At 41.4% G+C, this 18190-nt stretch overlaps 2 protein-coding genes across 4 annotated transcripts in view; one reads left to right on the forward strand and one right to left on the reverse strand.

Annotated features, from left to right (window-relative positions):
• The window catches only part of U2A' (U2 small nuclear ribonucleoprotein A), a 45559-nt gene extending 44770 nt beyond the window's left edge, over window positions 1-789 (forward strand). The window contains exon 8 of one of the 2 annotated variants that reach the window (XM_010252104.3): window positions 411-789. In XM_010252104.3, the coding sequence (XP_010250406.1) occupies window positions 411-416 (6 nt within the window). In that variant the 3' untranslated portion in view covers window positions 417-789. The remainder of the gene's footprint in view (window positions 1-410) is intronic. The other variant, XM_010252105.3, reaches the window with a different exon arrangement.
• Window positions 790-2271: 1482 nt separating this feature from the next.
• On the reverse strand, window positions 2272-8184 carry ENT1 (equilibrative nucleotide transporter 1). 2 transcript variants are annotated; one of them, XM_088901268.1, is made up of 2 exons: window positions 7454-8184; window positions 2272-3180 (listed from the first exon to the last, which is right to left on the reverse strand). In XM_088901268.1, the coding sequence occupies exons 1-2, from the start codon at window positions 8031-8033 to the stop codon at window positions 2450-2452; spliced, it is 1311 nt and encodes a 436-aa protein (XP_088757394.1). In that variant the 5' UTR covers window positions 8034-8184; the 3' UTR covers window positions 2272-2449. The 2 variants fall into 2 exon arrangements, with proteins under 2 accessions (XP_088757394.1, XP_010250408.1); XM_010252106.3 differs by having other exon boundaries at window positions 7502-8183.
• Between the last annotated feature and the right edge of the window lie 10006 nt (window positions 8185-18190).

Genomic DNA, 18190 nt, shown 5'->3' on the forward strand with positions numbered 1-18190 from the left:
GAGAGATGGAGGAGGATGTTGCCCATAAAATTGGAGTATGATGGGCAAAATGGAGGGGTGCACCTGGAATCTTATTTGATAATTGAATAGCACTTAGATTAAAAGGAAAGTTTATAAAACTGTTGTAAGACCAGCTATGCTGCATGGATCAGAATGTTGGGCAGTCAAGAAACATAATGTCCAAAAAATGAATGTGGGGTGAAATATGTATGCTGGCTATGAAACTTTAAACTTTAAACTTTAAACCTTGGCAGTAGGATTGCCCATTCTTTTTGAAATGGAAGCAATAGCTAGTACAGCTAATTCTATTATTTCATATACAGATTTTGTGTTTTCTTTTTCCAATCTTCCACTGGAATCTCATGTCGTAACTGAATAAAATACGTTTACTTTTTTTATTGATATTTCAGGAGTGAAGTTTCGAGATTGTCTACTAAGTTACTGAAAAGTTAATTCCCTTTGCACTTTCATATGCTCTCAGTGACTCAGGATTTTGCTTAATGTTGAGATTACTGCATGAGTGATTCTGAGATTATCTGCCCATTACTGTGGATAAAGCTCTGCTCCTCTTCAATGTATTGGTGGTGGTATTTCCACTAATTCACCAAAGGTAGGCAGTGTACATCTTGCTTTGAAAAAATAGGATGCTGTATGGTGATGGTAGAAGTCCCATATTAAGATTTAAGAGTGATTGAGACTCGAGTCTCTGTTTGTATGCATGTTATTCTCTTGCAGCGAGACACATTACTGATCTTCATATTATATTTTACTTCATAGAGCTTTCTTGCATGATAGCAAATGTCCACATGCTTTTATGTGGCAATTTTAGAAGATGATGCTAGTAATAATGACAGTTGTTTTTTGTTTCTATACGTATATAAATAAATTTTATTTTTGTTTAATATGATAAATATGTTATATTAATAATGTGTTCAATTGCTTTCTACAAAATTTCCATATTTTTTCATATTTTTTTGTCTTTGCAAAATTTTTGTATTTCAAGGGTTAGGACATTTTACTCAAAAGGCTAAACTATTGATGCACCAATTAATAGGAAAATAATTTTATTTTTGAGTTTGTTTTAAATTTTGTATTCTCATTTCCATGACAATTTTTGTTTGTCATTTATTTTCTTTTAATATGGTTTATATAAAATATTAAAAATGTGTTCAATTTTTCTACAGTTTATTTATTTATTTATATTGTTTGTATTTTAAAAATTTTATTATTTAATTGCAGCATGAATTGATCTATTTGACTCGGATGAATTGCTTACCTACTATCAGGATTAAATAATGATTTCATTATGGGGTTGGTTTTAAAAGATGCGAGTTTTATAGTCATAAGATTCTTTGAGAGAATTGAGTTTTATATTGAATAATGGACGTTTTTCGCACTGCATGTCAATCTTTTTTTGTTTACCGAGTGGTGGTTCAGGTGGTACGTAAACTGGGTAGTCCTAGAATAAATGCGATTTCGAGCCCTGCTATCGGTTTCCACCACCATTTGGAGAAAAGTAATAGTTGCTGAAAAAGTAAAGCCAAGAAAGTGAACTACAGCCCCTATAGGGGCACAATGCGAGTGGTGGCTCGTTGACAACAACCTTAATAACCAAACTCTATTCTACTAAGCCAATTTTAAGACGTATCAACTAATACGTATCATTTTGGGACCTTTCCAATACACTCCTACAGTGGGTGTATTGGGGGGTTTTGACCAGTTCAGGGGATGGAGGAATCCTAAACCGACCTCTCTGAACTGGTTTCAAAAAAAAATTAAAAAAATAGTATCGATTTGTATGATACACATACCGACATATTAAACGTATCAATATTTTGAACCTTGCCTACAGCTGATCCGACTGTTCCAACACCCTCAACACGTCCTAGCTTCGAATTGCCTCTATTAATCGGAAGTTAACTACGTGACCAGAAGAGGATATTGATTGCTTACCTAAAACAAAATCCATGCAATGGATAGTGTTTCTGTAAAAAAAAATCATGCGAAGTCTCAACTTGTTAATGTCTCAATCCGCCCCCCTCCCCCCTTCTGTATATGAACAACCAATGCTTCAACCAATGCAACAGAGGCAACAGATCCGAGTCATCCAACTATTTAGATTGTCCTGTGTAGCCGCCACTAACAATCGGACAAGATTGTAATGCACTACATGTTTTACCATCACCCGTGCCAATTGTACTCCATCTTGGCATCATCTCCCTAATCTTACATTGCTATGTGGTGTAAAGTGCAAACCCAATCTATACATTATTTCTTATACAGCAACCACTCGTGTTTCATGAGTAGATTAACTTGTTAAAATAGGTGGTGTCATGGATTTACAAATTAAAACTGGATCCAGGAATAGGAACCTTGCAATCACTGACAGTTCCCCCATCCACCTTACACTGGGTTGGGGGTTTGAAAGACATTACAAATTGCTAAGCGATCAGATGACCCAAAACCAAGCTACCACCGAACCAATTGCTAAGCCAACAACCAAGAACAGTACAATCACAAAACCTGCAGACTCAGCATGTTGTAGCTGGACAGTCTTGGGCGCCACAATCATCAAAACACTTGTAAAATAGCCATTCGTCAAGCCAAGAAGGCACGTTAGCAGTGTGACTGGAATCTCTGTTCGAAAAAACTTGGGACCATGCAAGCAGCCTAAGAAGAGTGGGTAAAATAGCAGCCTTGCAACACAGGCGCCAATGGCAACCTTTGAATTCTCAAGGAGGTACACTGCAGTCAAGGACTTGCCAATGAGATCAAACACATTGTAGGCACTAATGAGAAGGATTGGATACCAGTCTTTTAGGATCAGTGAGTGCACATCTTCTGTAATATATCCTGGAAATATTGACAATGTCACAATGTAGATAAGGACTATCCCAAACCCAAACCACTTGACTCTCCCTATAATGTCCCACAAGGTTGATCTCCAGGTAGACCCACTCGTGAAACCTTCCTCATTTTCCTCCTCAAGTGCAGCCTGTGTTTTTATATCTTTGTAATATTGAATAATTGGAAGCCTGTGTGCTACATTGTGGAAAACAATGCATATGACCATAACCACAATACCAACAATGAAGTAAAGGATTGCACTTTTTCTGAGACCATGGGGATCCTGTGGAAACATGGCTTTGGTTATGATCCTCAGAATTGAAACAAGAACCCCTGCACTCATTTATTAAAGGGTTATTCAGTATAATCTGCCATGATAATTTAATTCAGTTCACAACAATCCTGTGATTGAACTGTTCTTTTTTTTTCTGACAAGTAATAATCTTGTGATTGAACAATTTTGGTAAACACAAAATTGTAATCCTAGAAGATTTTGAAGAGAATTGCAGTCCATAGTAATTCTTTTCAGTCTGATTGAAGCCTTAAGTACTTGAATACGTATTTTTGAGTTCTCAGGAGATAAATATATGCTGATCTTAGAACATTTTGTGTAAGCAACAATTATCTCTTCGATCAAGAAAAAAAGTTGAATCAGCAAATTAACTTCAGTTCAGCTTCAAGGCATGCATAGGTGATACATAAAAGTAACAAGTGGAGATTTCATAACACCAGAGTTGGGGCCTGTTCGTTTCCTCTTAACTCTTATCTGTTCAGAAGAATCTTTTAATTTTAAGAGAAAATTGATTGTTTGTTTCCTCTTATCTCTTATCTATTAAATTGCAATCATACAACTTTTTGTTTTCCAATGATACCCCCAAAAAGACAAACAAAAACTCCTATATATGGGGTCAAAATGGATATTTGATAGTTTTCAGAATTCAGAATAACATTCTCTGCATTCAGAGTTCAGAGCAAAGAAAAGTTCACCAATACCAATATACCTCTTAATGTAATTATTACACTTTCAGATGTCAGACTTCAAGCAAACGAAGAGGCCCTTACTAGCATATAGCTGTCTAGTTTTCTTAAATATCATAGCATTTCTCACAAATAATCCTCCCAAATAGGAAAAAATAAGAAAAACAAACTTTGATTTGCTGAGATTTTTTATGGTTCTTAACATATTTAAAGCCATTTAAAATATTACTTAACAATTTAGTGCTTCTTAATAATCATTACATGTTTTCTAAGTATGCGATTGATTTCCTATGGTTTCTAATATTCTTATTTGATATTTATGTGATCCTCTAATCATTTATTTGCTTTTCTTACATAAAATATACTCCTCTCATGCATATTTCCATACTCATTTTAGCTTGATGTTTTTCTTTTTATTTTTGAAGATAAATAAAGAAGAAAATTTATTAGAAAACAACCAGCAGATAATACAGAAGGTGACAAGGTTATCACCCGAAAACCCATCATAACCAACCCACCCCAACTTCTAGACAAGCCCTTAAACAAAACAAAAAACATTAAACTCAAAAAACCTGCTGCAGACAGACCCAAATCAAAGCCAGAACCCCTACATATAGCTTATCTCCCCTCTTTCCAAAAACAAAACAATCAGGCACCCAAACCAAAACCCTTCCCAACAGCAGAAACTCACACCCTTCTTTCAAGACCTTCATCAGTAGTTTGATGTTTTTCTTTGAAAAATGGTAAATGATGACACATAGGTCTTATGCATCTAAAGGCCCTGGAACCTTGTTTCCCATCTCTACATTTTTAAATATTGCCTACAACAGAAGAGCACTCTTGGATCCAAAGTTACCAATGACTGCACTGATGAAAACTGACTTTGTGCAGGACAAAGCCTCTAAAGGAGCAAAAACATTGCTGAAGAGGATGCGGGTTCAAATTTTGACAATAAATAATGACAAATAATTTGAGGGCTTACAATTGACAGAAGCAGCTTTTGGTTGAGTGCTGTAATGGAACACAGGATGTGTAGTGGCCCCAAACAATCAAGTAAGAGTTTGTTAAGTTGATCTCAAATCACTCTAAGAGGGTTTCAACCATCACATCTCGAAGAAAAATGAATACCCTAATCTGACAATTGTGCTTCTAGGAATTACTTCTAGAAAGAAAAAACACCAAACTCAAGAAAGTTGATAGAATATTACTCAGCTACCATGCTTTAAAAAGACCATAATAAGCAACTTAGATAAACTTGAACCAAGATTCAAGATTCATGAGCAAGTAACCTCCTTATTGATGATATCATTAACAGATCTACAGAGAAGCCATGCTCAGAAAGTTTCCAAATGCCACCATATAGGGCTTCGCCTTATTCATCTGGATCATGATTTCAACAATGATCCATCTGATTCATTTTAGCAGTGTAAACTAGCTTGTGCCTCTCCACGGGCAGTCTGTTTTGAAACATCACCTTATTATCTTTGAATAAATTACCATTCAATTATCAAAAAAAATATAAAATAATTCCCCAATATCCTTCACAAATCACCATTTAGGAATAGATGCAATTTCATACATACTTCATCAGCTACCATGCTTTTCTAAGAATTCAGAAGGTGGGAAGGTAATGTTTCTATTGAATATGGCATCTGTGCTCTTGCCTGGTTCCCCAAGGCTCTGTTTGGTTTGTGGGATGGGGATGAGAAAAAGGGAATATTCCAAAAATATTCCTTTTTCTCTCATTTGTTTTGAGGGAAATAGAAGGATGGGATGAGAAAAATGTGGGATGTCAGATCCCGAAATCGTGGAATCGGGGTCGCACCAAAACCGTGAGACCCCGGTGGAAAAACTCGAGAAACCACTGTTACCATTGAACTGATTGTTATTGGTCTTCTTCCTCACCAGATGCTGGCAAGGAACCAGTGCAAGGGGCAGTGGCGATCTACAAGGGATCTGTGGCGATCTCCCTCCATCTTCCTCTTCTCTCTTCTCCCTCACCTTCTTCTTCTTCCTATTCCTCCCATCTTCCTCCCTTTCTCTTCTCTCTTCTGCGAGGGGCAGCGGTGATCTGCGGAGTCAGGGATCTGCGAGGGGCAGCAGCGATCTTCACCAGATACTGTCTCTCCCTCCATCTTCCTCTTCTCTCTCCTCCCTCACCTTCTTCTTCTTCCTATTCTTCCCGTCTTCCTCCCTTTCTCTGATTGCCGCTGCAACTCTCAGCAGTGGCGATCTGCTTTCTTAGCACTCCTATCTCTCTCTCATTCCCTCATTTTCCCTCTCTCTCTCTCTGACCACCGCTGCAGTCATGGAGTTCTGTTCTTCATCTTACATGAATCCGGCGAAGAACCAGCTCGTAACAGTGTTTTTCTTATTATTTTCCCATATATAAAACCAAACAATGGAAGTGCAAGTTTTTACACTTTCCCATCCCACCCACAAACCAAACGGAGCCCAATATAAAGCACAAAGAGCCCCCCCCCCCAAACAAACAGCAGAACTGTTGCCACAGTTTTCTTTCTACACATAAGAGAATAGGAGCTTAACAATTAAAAAATCGACCATCATACGATCATTTTGAGCACCAATGTCACAAAACCTCAAAAGGAAAAAAGGAAAAATCAGGGGGGGGGGAGATACCAGTTTAACTCAACACATATCACTAGCACAACACATTTAAAAATTAAAATGCCTTCCAGGAGCAGTTTACGAATCAGAAAATCAATAGAAAAACCAAAAGAAGCCACCAATTTGACTCGGTATTCAAATCTCACACTAAATTTCCTAATGAATGAGCAAGGTTCAAAGTATCGATACACCTCTGTATCGGCAGAGGTGTATTGGTACTTTTAACTATAACAAGTGTATCGGGACCCAAAATATAAAATACAATACGCCCGATATGGGTGTATCATATCAAAATTTTGATCCTTGCGAGTAAGAACAACGACCCAGCACATTAACAATACTCAAATTGAAAAAAGAAATAAAAATTAATCTAAATAGAAGTATTTTCTGTAATACAAGGAGGAGCTCAAAAGGCACAAAAAAACAAGAAAAATCAAAACAAGGCACCAATTTGACACAACAGGGGACATGTAACAGGTGCTCCGAGCACATACCATTAGAGAAATTTTTTGGACTATGGGATCATTTTGAGCATGTACCTATATCTATATCTATATAAGAAAGACGAAAAAGGGTAGGTGAGGGGCCTGCTCCTCTCATTTTTCACTCATGTAGATATCTATTTTTAATTAAATTATAAAAAATGTAATACAACAATTAAAAGATGTTTGTAATTCTTCCCCCATGTTAAAACTCAAATTCGCCAACCCAAATATGGCACCAACTTGGGTTGGGAATTTGACAAATTTTTCGTGTCTGGCAGAGCATTGAACCCAAATCTAACAAAATTTCTATTTAAGCCCCGCTAATATTATCATATATCATTAGGAATTAGGAATCACATAAGTTCATAATCTACCATATATTGCATGTAAAGAGCAAGCAAATCCTCTATATGGAAAGAAAAGCATCTGTATGTTGATCCGTTAGACTAATGAAGACGTTTACAAAAAAAAATGAAAGACAAGAAAACCAGGAAATTAGCAGAAAAATACAATACCAGAAGCAGAAATTAGACTCGTAAAAAGAAGCAGTAGTAGTGTAATACCAGAAGCAGCCGTTCCAGCAACCACAGCTTGCATGTACCTCTCTGGGAGCTCCCCAGCAGACCCAATAACCCCACCCTGGACCAAGGCATCAGCCACTCCAGAAAGGCCAACCGCACCAACCGTAACATAGTATCCGTCATATAATCCCCTCCTTCCCTTAGTGTACAACACGTCCATGACTGGCACAATGATCAGCGACACAACAAACAGAGCAAGGCCGATGTTGATCCTGATGAAAGAATCGGATTTGTGGGCGTAAGCAGTGATGACGAGGAGGCAGAAGAGGCAGATCAGCATGTACACGACGGCGAAGACGCGGTCAACGCTAACATCCGGGTAGAGGTAGGTGAAGTAGTCGACGGCGGTTATGAAGGCGTTCCATGGGAGAAGGAAACCCGTACCCAGGGTGAAGTAGATGATGTAGGCTAAGTGGAAGGTGTCCTTTGGGACCTTGTCGTTGCCGCTGGTGTTAGTTGTCAGAAGCAGTGATTTTTCCGCTTCTGCGTCTCCGATGGCAGCCGAGATACCCATATTGTCCGATTCCTCCCCTTTCTCTTCTTCCGTTGGTTAATAATTGCTTTTAGGGGCTCCGGCCTCCAGGGACGCTTCACGCTTGATTCTTCGCTCTTCAGGGTTCAGGCTGCCATCAGGCCCCCACAGCCCCACTTAATAATTTCTTGAAAAGAGTGCTGATATACATATATATATATGAAAATGAGGAAATGGTCCGGACCGTCCGGTGGATGTAACCAATCATCAATAAGGTTGCCAGATTGGTTGAGGGTATTATTAACGCCACGTTTTCGGTAACTTACCGGGTATAATTGGATAAGTTCTGTCAATCATTTTCTTTTATTTAAAATTAGTGAATGACCCCTAAGGTTGCCAGATTAGTTGAGGGTATTTTTATCATTATTTTTATTATTATTAATTCATATTTTGCATTTAAGAACAAACATTAATGATTTGGCTTAACAATTTGAAAGACTGTTAATAAATATTGATTCCTATTTAATATTTAATTAATGTATTTGAAGACACACAGATAATAGAAGAAGCATTAAACAACTATTGAAACACTAATAAAAATTATAGCATGATAATACACTAACCGATTGGAAGGTAACTGAACCGGGACCTTCAATGCAGCACCAATGCTGAAGTTACGAGTTATTTGAGTAGCAGAGTTGTTCCAGAATTCTCTGAATAGCAGACATGAGAGTTTGTCAGAGACCTTGAGAGTTTTGTGAGTTCCAGGCTTCTCTAAAGTCGCAGATTCACAAAGGAGATTCCTTGAGAATTTGATAGACACGTTGAATGAGCAGAAAGTTTATGTTTCTGTTAGATTGAATCTTTAAGTTGCAGAGTTCTATGGGTTGTATATTTCTCAGAGTTGGAGATGTGTCTGAGATGCAAACATTTAAATGTATCTTATTCTCCTTTTTTAGGAACCGATAGAGAGTGGGAGCGTCGCACTCTTCACTTTTTGTAAAGAAGAGTTCGAATGACACATGAGTTTGCATGGTTATGGGCTGTGTTCTTAAATGGCCACTTCTCTGATTGTTGACAGGTGTCTAATTTTTCTCATAAAATTTGGAAGGCCACTACTCAGATGGTTCTTGATTTTGCAAATTAATAGGAGGACGTGTCTACTTTTTTCTCACAAAATTTGGAAGCTTGATTTTGCAAATTAATGGGAGGACATTTGTCTTGCTATAGGGCTGCCAAGTGTCTGATTAAGGGAGACTTGATTTCATTACTTATATATATATATATATATATATATATATATATATTAAAAAGAGAATTTTTGTCTCATTCAAGTGTAGACAACTTTATTCCTATGTGGAAAAGTTATTTATCCATCAAGGTGATACTTAGAAAAATAAAATTTCCCTGATCCCTACATAAATCTGAAAAAATAAATGGGATTCTTGGTCAATGAGATCCAAAATCCATTGACCAACTTTCCACCTCTCAAAATCCGAAAAAATAACACCCCCTAAGGGTAAATTTCTTAAACTACTCTTTTGGTTTAGCTAATTTACCAAGTGTACTACTGATTAAAAATTGATTAATGCTACCCTTACAGTTTCTGAAGATTGACTAATTCCATCCTTACCCTTAGCATTGGTTAACTTTCTGTTACATGTGATATCATGTGACTAATATATTTATCAAAAGTCTCGAAAATATCCATTCCCACCTCTGACCTCTGCAATTGAGTAAAAAAAAAAAAAAACATTTTGATTGGTAAAGCCATCGATCAAGTTCTCCCAACCAAAGATTCTAATGGTAAGAGTAATAATTAAAGATCCTGGATACCAAAACACAAATAGTAACAATAAAGGGTAGATCAACAAGAAAGGGAAACCTATGGTCAATTTGAGTAAATCCCAATACAACCAAAGTCAACAGTCTCAACTCGATCGACCTTACAAGAAAAATACAGAGAAATAAGAAAGAGACGGGAGAGAGAATATGATGATACCTGGTAATTCTTTAGGATCCCACTTGTAGGGGTCGATTTTTGCGATTACATTGAATTGGATTGACGTTGACACATCTTCCTCTTTAGATAGAGGATCAATTCCTCATCGGTGGGGTGGAATCGGAACCCAGGAGGCCAAGCCTTTGAATATCCAAAGTCATCAGAAGATAATTGTGTAGTCTTCATTGTTTTCAGAAGAATATTTTGCTATGTTGTCTATAAAAGAATGAATCAACAGAAAAAGAAGCAGAAAAATCAGAAAAGAACACCCAAAAATTAAGTCAAAACTATAAGAAAGCCCTCTTTCTGTTCTACTTCTCTCCTATCCAGGATCAAAATCAAAACCTGAAGAGTCTCAGGATCTCTTCTTTGCGATCAAAATTGAGACTCTCCAGCGAAAAAGCTCTAGTTGCCTAACCTAATCCAATCCAACGGAAGTGATAGTAGAGAGACAAAAATAAACACAGCTTCCTCCAACCAAAACCCGTTGCCTGATGTTGAACTCGTAGGATGGGTGATGGGTGTGCTTTAGAAGAAGCACCTGAAGGGGTCTTCGATTGAGGAGATGGCTGAACGGGATGTGGTGTCAGCAGAAAACACTGATGGAGATGGTGTCGACGAAGATGATGATGATACCGAAGAGCCAGTCCATACGCTCCTAGAACCTTTCTCCAAATATCAACTCATCGATCTCCTCCGGGAAGTTGCTAGTAAGCATTCTGCGCATTCACAAGGTCTCTGATGTAGACCAATGTAATGGGATTCGGGAGAAGAGCGACGGAGAAGAAAAGGGGATGTCTCGCCAGCGTCATGGTGATGATCTAAGTGTGCATGCTTTAGAAGAAAAGGGGAGTGGCGATTCATGAGAAGAGCATTGGTTGTAGTGGTTCCAAAGAGAACAAGAGGGGTGCCGACCTCTGCAGTTCCGGAGAAGAGCACTTGAGAAGAGCGATGGTTCTAAGAGATCTACAGTTCTGTCCTTGTCGGCGTCATGGTGATGATTTGAGTGTGCATGCTTTGAGAAGAAAAGGGGAGCGCCGATTATTGAGAAGAGCGGCGGTTGCAGCGGTTTCGAAGAGAACGAGAGGGGCGCCAACCTCTGCAGTTCTAGAGAAGAGCGGTGGTTATGAGAGATCTATAGTTTTGGTGTAACTGGAGGAGTCTTACTGTTGTTCGATGTACAGCTCTGGTGGTTTTGACAGTTACGACGAAGAGAACGAGAGGGAGAGGGAGAGGGAGAGATCCGAGTAACAGTGGAGGGTGTTACTTTTTCTACATCTTTCGATATTATCTTCTTTCTCATCATATATATTTGGGAGAATGAGTGATTAGCCCAACTCAGAATTCTTTACCCCCACCGTATCATACAGGGAAGAATCTTGACCATGGATTAATGCAAAATCTACGGACAGGATGCGCTTTATAGGTGGGCTATTAGTAGACTCTGGGGACTGTAATTTCAGAAATCTGAATTGGACTATAGTGTACTTCTCCCTTTCGGGGTGTGTGTATATATATATACACACTAGTGACGATCTCAATGCAATTTCAAATTTGATGATAAAAAGTATCAAAATTATATACTAATTGTTAGCCACATCGTAAATTTACGTAAATAATAATTTTCAATATTTTTTATAATTTTATAATAATTTTCAGAATTATACTTAAATTAACGTGCATTTCCATTATTTACATTTTGTTACCTTTTTTATGTTTTTTAATTTTCAGAAATATTATGCATTTTTAGTATTTTTAACATTTTCAGTAATTTTATAATATTTTTCAGAATTATCTAATTTTCAGTATATTTAAATATTTTTTAATTTTGAATTAATTATTAGTTGATTTTAAAGTAATTACGAAAAATATGAATTAATATTTTTTAGTTATTTATTTCAATTTTTTTTCATTTTAGGCCACAAAAAATATAAAATATGATGTGAAAAAAATTAAATGAAATTACTAAAAGTTATAATTTTTAGTAATTAAAACTTAGAAATATTAAAATACAAAAATAATATTAATAACTAACTACTAAGAATATTAAAATAAATAACTGAAATTAAAGAATATTACGATATTTAACTTATGGAAAATCAATAATAATAGTTATTGATGAGGGCAGATTTGGCCCTCCAGTGAAATTGCGACACGTGGCACCTCGTGACAACTAGGCAAGCCCCCAGGCAACAACTTACCAAGTTGGTCCCCCCCCGGGCACCGGTCTGGCTGGCCTGGCGCGACCTGGCGCGGCCTGCGCGCGACCTGGCCGGATCAGCCTGCCACATGCGCCGACCTGGCAACCTGGACCGAACATAGGCGCCGACCTGGCAATCTGGCCCGGACACAGGCGCCAACCTGGCAATCTGGCCCGGACACAGGCGCCGACCTGACAACATGACCCGGACATAGGCGCCGACCTGGCAACCTGGCCGGACACCGACCCGCCGACTGACACAAGCGCTGACCTGGCAACCTGGCCCGGACACCGACCCGTCGACTGACAGGCGCCGACCTGACAACCTGGCCCAGGCGCCGACCTGGCCGCCTGGCACAAGCGCCAGCCTGACAACCTCGAGGAGTTCATCACCGTACCCCGGTTCTGACGGGATATGACGTCTTACCATTTGAAGGCTTTTCACCCACCTAACCCGCAAGGGCACCACTATATAAGGACTCCGACCCCCAAAGCCAGAGGGGAAGAAAAAGGGTATGGTAACCCCCGCTCTCTAGCTCTCTCATTTCTCTCCAAGCCCTCTGTAATCAGAATGCTAACTTAGGCATCGAAGAGCCCGCTGGGAAAATACCCCCGGGTCCTCTGATTCAGTTCCCGCAGGTCCCTCAGCTCCCGCCGTCTACAAAGGAGAGAAAATCACCCCACGCGGGGGGTAGTCGGGTAGCACTGCACCAAGGAGCACTGCCGGGCAGTTCGCCACCAGGCAGTTCACCACCAGGGAGCACTGCCGGGCAGTTCGCCACCAGGAAGTTCGCCCCCAGGCAGTTCGCCACCAGGGAGCACTGCCGGGCAGTTCGCCACCAGGCAGTTCGCCATCAGGCAGTTCGTCACCAGGCAGTTCACCATCAGGCAGCTCGCCATCAGGCAGTTCGCCACCAGGCAGTTCGCCACCAGGCAGTTCGCCATCAGGCAGTTCATCACCAGGGAGCACTACCAGACAGTTCGCCACCGGGCAGTTCGCCACCAGGCAGTTCGCCCCTAGGCAGTTCGCCATCAGGGAGCATCACCAGGAAGTTCGCCCCCAGGCAGTTCGCCACCAGGCAGTTCGCCACCAAGGAGCACTACCAGACAGTTCGCCACCGGGCAGTTCGCAACCAAGCAGTTCGCCCCTAGGCAGTTCGCCACCAGGCAGTTCTCCCCCAGGAAGTTCGCCACCAAGTAGCTCATCACCACCAGGTCAAACACGAGGTACTTAGCCAAAAAAATTTTACACATCCCAAAAAATGGTATGTGACTAAAAACGGTTACATCAATTGGCGCCGTCTATGGGAATACGCTACGAAAAACTAAGTTCTCATCCTACAAAAGCTAAGTTCTCATCCTACCAAAGCTAAGTCCTCACTTTTTTGAAGATATCACTTTATAGTTTACATTTTTTATGAACTCAAAAACTATGCAGGGGGCTAACAAACTAAGTAGCTCTACCAACCTTACTTTCGATTCAGATGATGCCTCATCAGTCCTCTCCGCAAGGTCCCCCTACAAAGATGAGCTCTTAGTGGCTTCCGCGGGAGTTGACGGCCAACAGACTACATAGGCGCCCTTACCAGTCGAGCCTTCCAAGGCTCCCGTGTGAGCTGGCAACCTAAATTTAGTAGTGCTGCCCCCGAAGGTCGAGCCCCTAGTAGCTTCTTGTAGGAGTGGGTGATCGACATTACGAAGCTGATGCAGCACAATCATAGCTCGACACCTCACAGGCAAAGCCTACGGGCCACATTACTGCTTAAGACCCGGTCGCCTCTCCGGCACGGACAAAGTCAAAAAAGAGTAGACCACGAGTCACTCCCAAAAGCCTACAGGCCACATTACTGCTTAAGACCCGGTCGCCTCTCCGGCACGGGCAAAGTCAAAAAAGAGTAGACCACGAGTCACTCCCAAAAGCCTATGGGCCACATTACTGCTTAAGACCCGGTCGCCCCTCCGGCATGGGCAAAAGTCAAAAAAGAGTAGACTACGAGTCACTCCCAAAAGCTTACGGGCCACATTACTGCTTAAGACCCGGTCGCCCCTCCGGCACGGGCAAAAGTCAAAAAAGAGTAGACTACGAGTCACTCCCAAAAGCCTACGGGCCACATTACTGCTTAAGACCCGGTCGCCCCTCCGATACGGACAAAAGTCAAAAAAGAGTAGACTACGAGTCACTCCCAAAAGCCTACGGGCCACATTACTGCTTAAGACCCGGTCGCCTCTCCGGCACGGGCAAAAATCAAAAAGAGTAGACTATGAGTCACTCCCAAAGCCTGCGGGCCACACTATTGCTAAATATCCAATCGCTTTCTCAACAGGAACAAAATCAGCAAAAGTGAACTATAAGTTGCCCCAGAGCCTAAGGGCTACACTACTGAAACCGGCGAAGACCCCCTCGTCTTACTGGCAGCTCGCCACATACAGGCAGCTCCAAAAGCCTAAGGAATTGGATCAAAACTTACTAGCTCGTCGACTTACGGGCCAAAAGAAATCTACTCCCTTCGCTGAGTCACTCTCAGCTCGGGAGTGGGGGGCAATTGATGAGGGTAGATTTGGCCCTCCAGTGAAATTGCGACACGTGGCACCTCGTGACAACTAGGCAAGCCCCCAGGCAACAACTTACCAAGTTGGTCCCCCCCCCCCCCGGGCACCAGTTTGGCTGGCCTAGCGCGACCTGGCGCGGCCTGCGCGCGACCTGTGCGCGACCTGGCGCGGCCTGCGCGCGACCTGGCCGGATCAGCCTGCCACAGGCGCCGACCTAGCAACCTGGCCCGGACACAGGCGCCAACCTGGCAATCTGGCCCGGACACAGGCGCCGACCTGGTAATCTGGCCCGGACACAGGCGCCGACCTAACAACATGACCCGGACACAAGCGCCGACCTGATGACCTGACCCGGACACAGGCGCCGACCTGGCAACCTGGCCGGACACCGACCCGCCGACTGACACAAGCGCTGACCTGGCAACCTGGCCCGGACACCGACCCGTCGACTGACAGGCGCCGACCTGACAACCTGGCCCAGGCGCCGACCTGGCCGCCTGGCACAAGCGCCAGCCTGACAACCTCGAGGAGTTCATCACCGTACCCCGGTTCTGACGGGATATGACGTCTTACCATTTGAAGGCTTTTCACCCACCTAACCCGCGAGGGCACCACTATATAAGGACTCCGACCCCCAAAGCCAGAGGGGAAGAAAAAGGGTATGGTAACCCCCGCTCTCTAGCTCTCTCATTTCTCTCCAAGCCCTCTGTAATCAGAATGCTAACTTAGGCATCGGAGAGTCCCCGCCGGGAAAATACCCCCGGGTCCTCTGATTCAGTTCCCGCATGTCCCTCAGCCCCCGCCGTCTACAAAGGAGAGAAAATCACCTCACGCGGGGGGTAGTCGGGTAGCGCTGCACCAGGGAGCACTGCCGGGCAGTTCGCCACCAGGCAGTTCACCACCAGGGAGCACTGCCGGGCAGTTCGCCACTAGGAAGTTCGCCCCCAGGCAGTTTGCCACCAGGCAGTTTGCCACCAGGCAGTTCACCATCAGGCAGTTCGCCACCAGGGAGCACTGCCGGGCAGTTCGCCACCAGGCAGTTCGCCATCAGGCAGTTCGTCACCAGGCAGTTCGCCATCAGGCAATTCGCCACTAGGCAGTTCACCACCAAGGAGCACTACCAGACAGTTCGCCATCGGGCAGTTCGCCACCAAGCAGTTCGCCCCTAGGCAGTTCGCCACCAGGGAGCATCACCAGGAAGTTCGCCCCCAGGCAGTTCGCCACCAGGGAGCACTGCTGGGCAGTTCGCCATCAAGCAGTTCGTCACCAGGCAGTTCGCCATCAGGCAGCGCCACCAGGCAGTTCGCCATCAGGCAGTTCGCCACCAGGCAATTCGCCATCAGGCAGTTCGCCACCAGGGAGCACTACCAGACAGTTCGCCACCGGGCAGTTCGCCACCAGGCAGTTCTCCCCCAGGAAGTTCGCCACCAAGTCGCTCATCACCAAGGCACGTCACCACCAGGTCAAACACGAGGTACTTAGCCAAAAAAATTTTACACATCCCAGAAAATGGTACGTGACTAAAAACGGTTACATCAGTTATATTGTTATATTATTATATTATTGTTATTATTATTATTATTAGACTCGTACGATGCACAGGTCCAACTGACTTGTACTTAGGAGTGTCAATGGTATTCAAAAATCCGATTTCGAATTCGATATTCGATATAATCGAATTGAATTTGGGTATGACCTTATTCGATTCGATAAATATCCAAATTTGACCGATTATTTAATTCTTATATAATATATAAAATATTTTATATAACTTATATATAATAATTAAGTTATATAAATAATTTATATATTTATATACTTCATATCAATAAAATATTTATTTTATATATTTATAAATTATCTAAAATAATTAATTAATCGAACTTCAATCGAATTGAATATTCGAATATTTAATCGGATTCGAATTCGAATATTAATTTTCAATATCTATCGGATATCGAATCGAATTCGGATATCAGGTTCTCTAATTAGATTCGAATTTAAATATTGTCTGGTCCGATTCGAATTTTATCCATTTATACCCCTACTTGTACTGGACATGAACAAGATTAGTTGGACCCGTATCTTCGCATTCGGTTTTTTAATCGGGTAATCGTTGACCCATTTTGATCTTCTTTTCCGCCCAGACTGTCCTACGGATCATGCATCGACTTGATTAGTTTCTAGGTCATTTTTTGGTGTTTTTTACTCTTTTTTTTTGTTAAACCTTCATACTTTTGAATAATTTATGCATAGAGGTTTGACCTCCTACCTGATGTTTAGAAACATTTGAAAGAGCTAAAACGTTTGCTCAACCCAAAAAGAGCTGAAATGCCCGGTCAACCCAAACCGTGAGTCGATACAGCTGTACAGGTGAAATGTCCGAAATGCTTTTATCCTTGAGGTACAGTTGAAACGCTTGCAACGTGGAGGAGCTGAAATTATGGGTGATCATTTCTGCCTGACCCGCACAAGCCTCGTCCAGAAAGTTTGAGTTTGGGTCTGGGTTTTGTATTCAATCTTAGTCCGAGTCTAAACCCGTATCAAGTTCATAAATTTTAGGGCCGGGCTTATGCTTAATATTTCAAGGCTAGCTCAGGTCTGTATATATTTAAACATTCATATTTTATGTATAATATATATATATATTATTTTATATTACATTATATATTTTATATATAAATATCATAATATATATAACATGTATAATTTATATTAATATTGTATAAAATAAGTTTATGTGCATATTATATATCATTTAATATAAAATATTAATTATATGTAATGATTTTATATGAAAGACAGGCCCGGAATCAGGTTTGACTTGGCTCAAGCCCATATAAATCAGGGTTTAGGCTTATATTTTAGGCCCGAAACTCAGAGACCGGGCCTAGGTTTGTCTTTATCACAAGTGCAAAGCACTGCCCGTTTTGGCTCATGATCACCCCTAGCTGAAACATTTGCTCAATGTAAAAAAAGTTTGAACGAAACCCTGCGTAGGAAATAAAAAAGCGAGATGAGAAGAGAATGCAAAGGAAAGAAGGAAAGTGAAAAGAAAAGTGGCTAAGACGGTTCAATTGCAACGGGGTGCAATGATAGTTGAACGGGTGCGAGTTTGCAATGGTGTTCTCGGTCTCCTGAAGGTTTTGGTCGTTTGAATAGGCTAGAGAAGAGAGACGTTTGGTCTCCCACCATGTTTTGGGAACCAACACGTCATGAATGTGATGTTTGAAAAAAAAGAAAAAATAAAAAAAATTTGCAGCAATGTTCCAAGTTTAACGTGCGCGCAGGAAGGTGCGCTCGCAGATTTACTAAGCAATGTTCCAAGTTAGAATGTTGGGGTTTAGTATATAGATATAGAGGACCTGTGCAATGCACAGAATTTATTTATCAGCAAAATTGAAGATTAGGCTCTATGACATTTCCAATTAAATGTTGTTCATCTTA

Source organism: Nelumbo nucifera, chromosome 3 (genome assembly GCF_055504915.1).
Source record: "Nelumbo nucifera cultivar China Antique chromosome 3, China Antique-T2T, whole genome shotgun sequence".
Classification (NCBI taxonomy): Eukaryota; Viridiplantae; Streptophyta; class Magnoliopsida; order Proteales; family Nelumbonaceae; genus Nelumbo; species Nelumbo nucifera.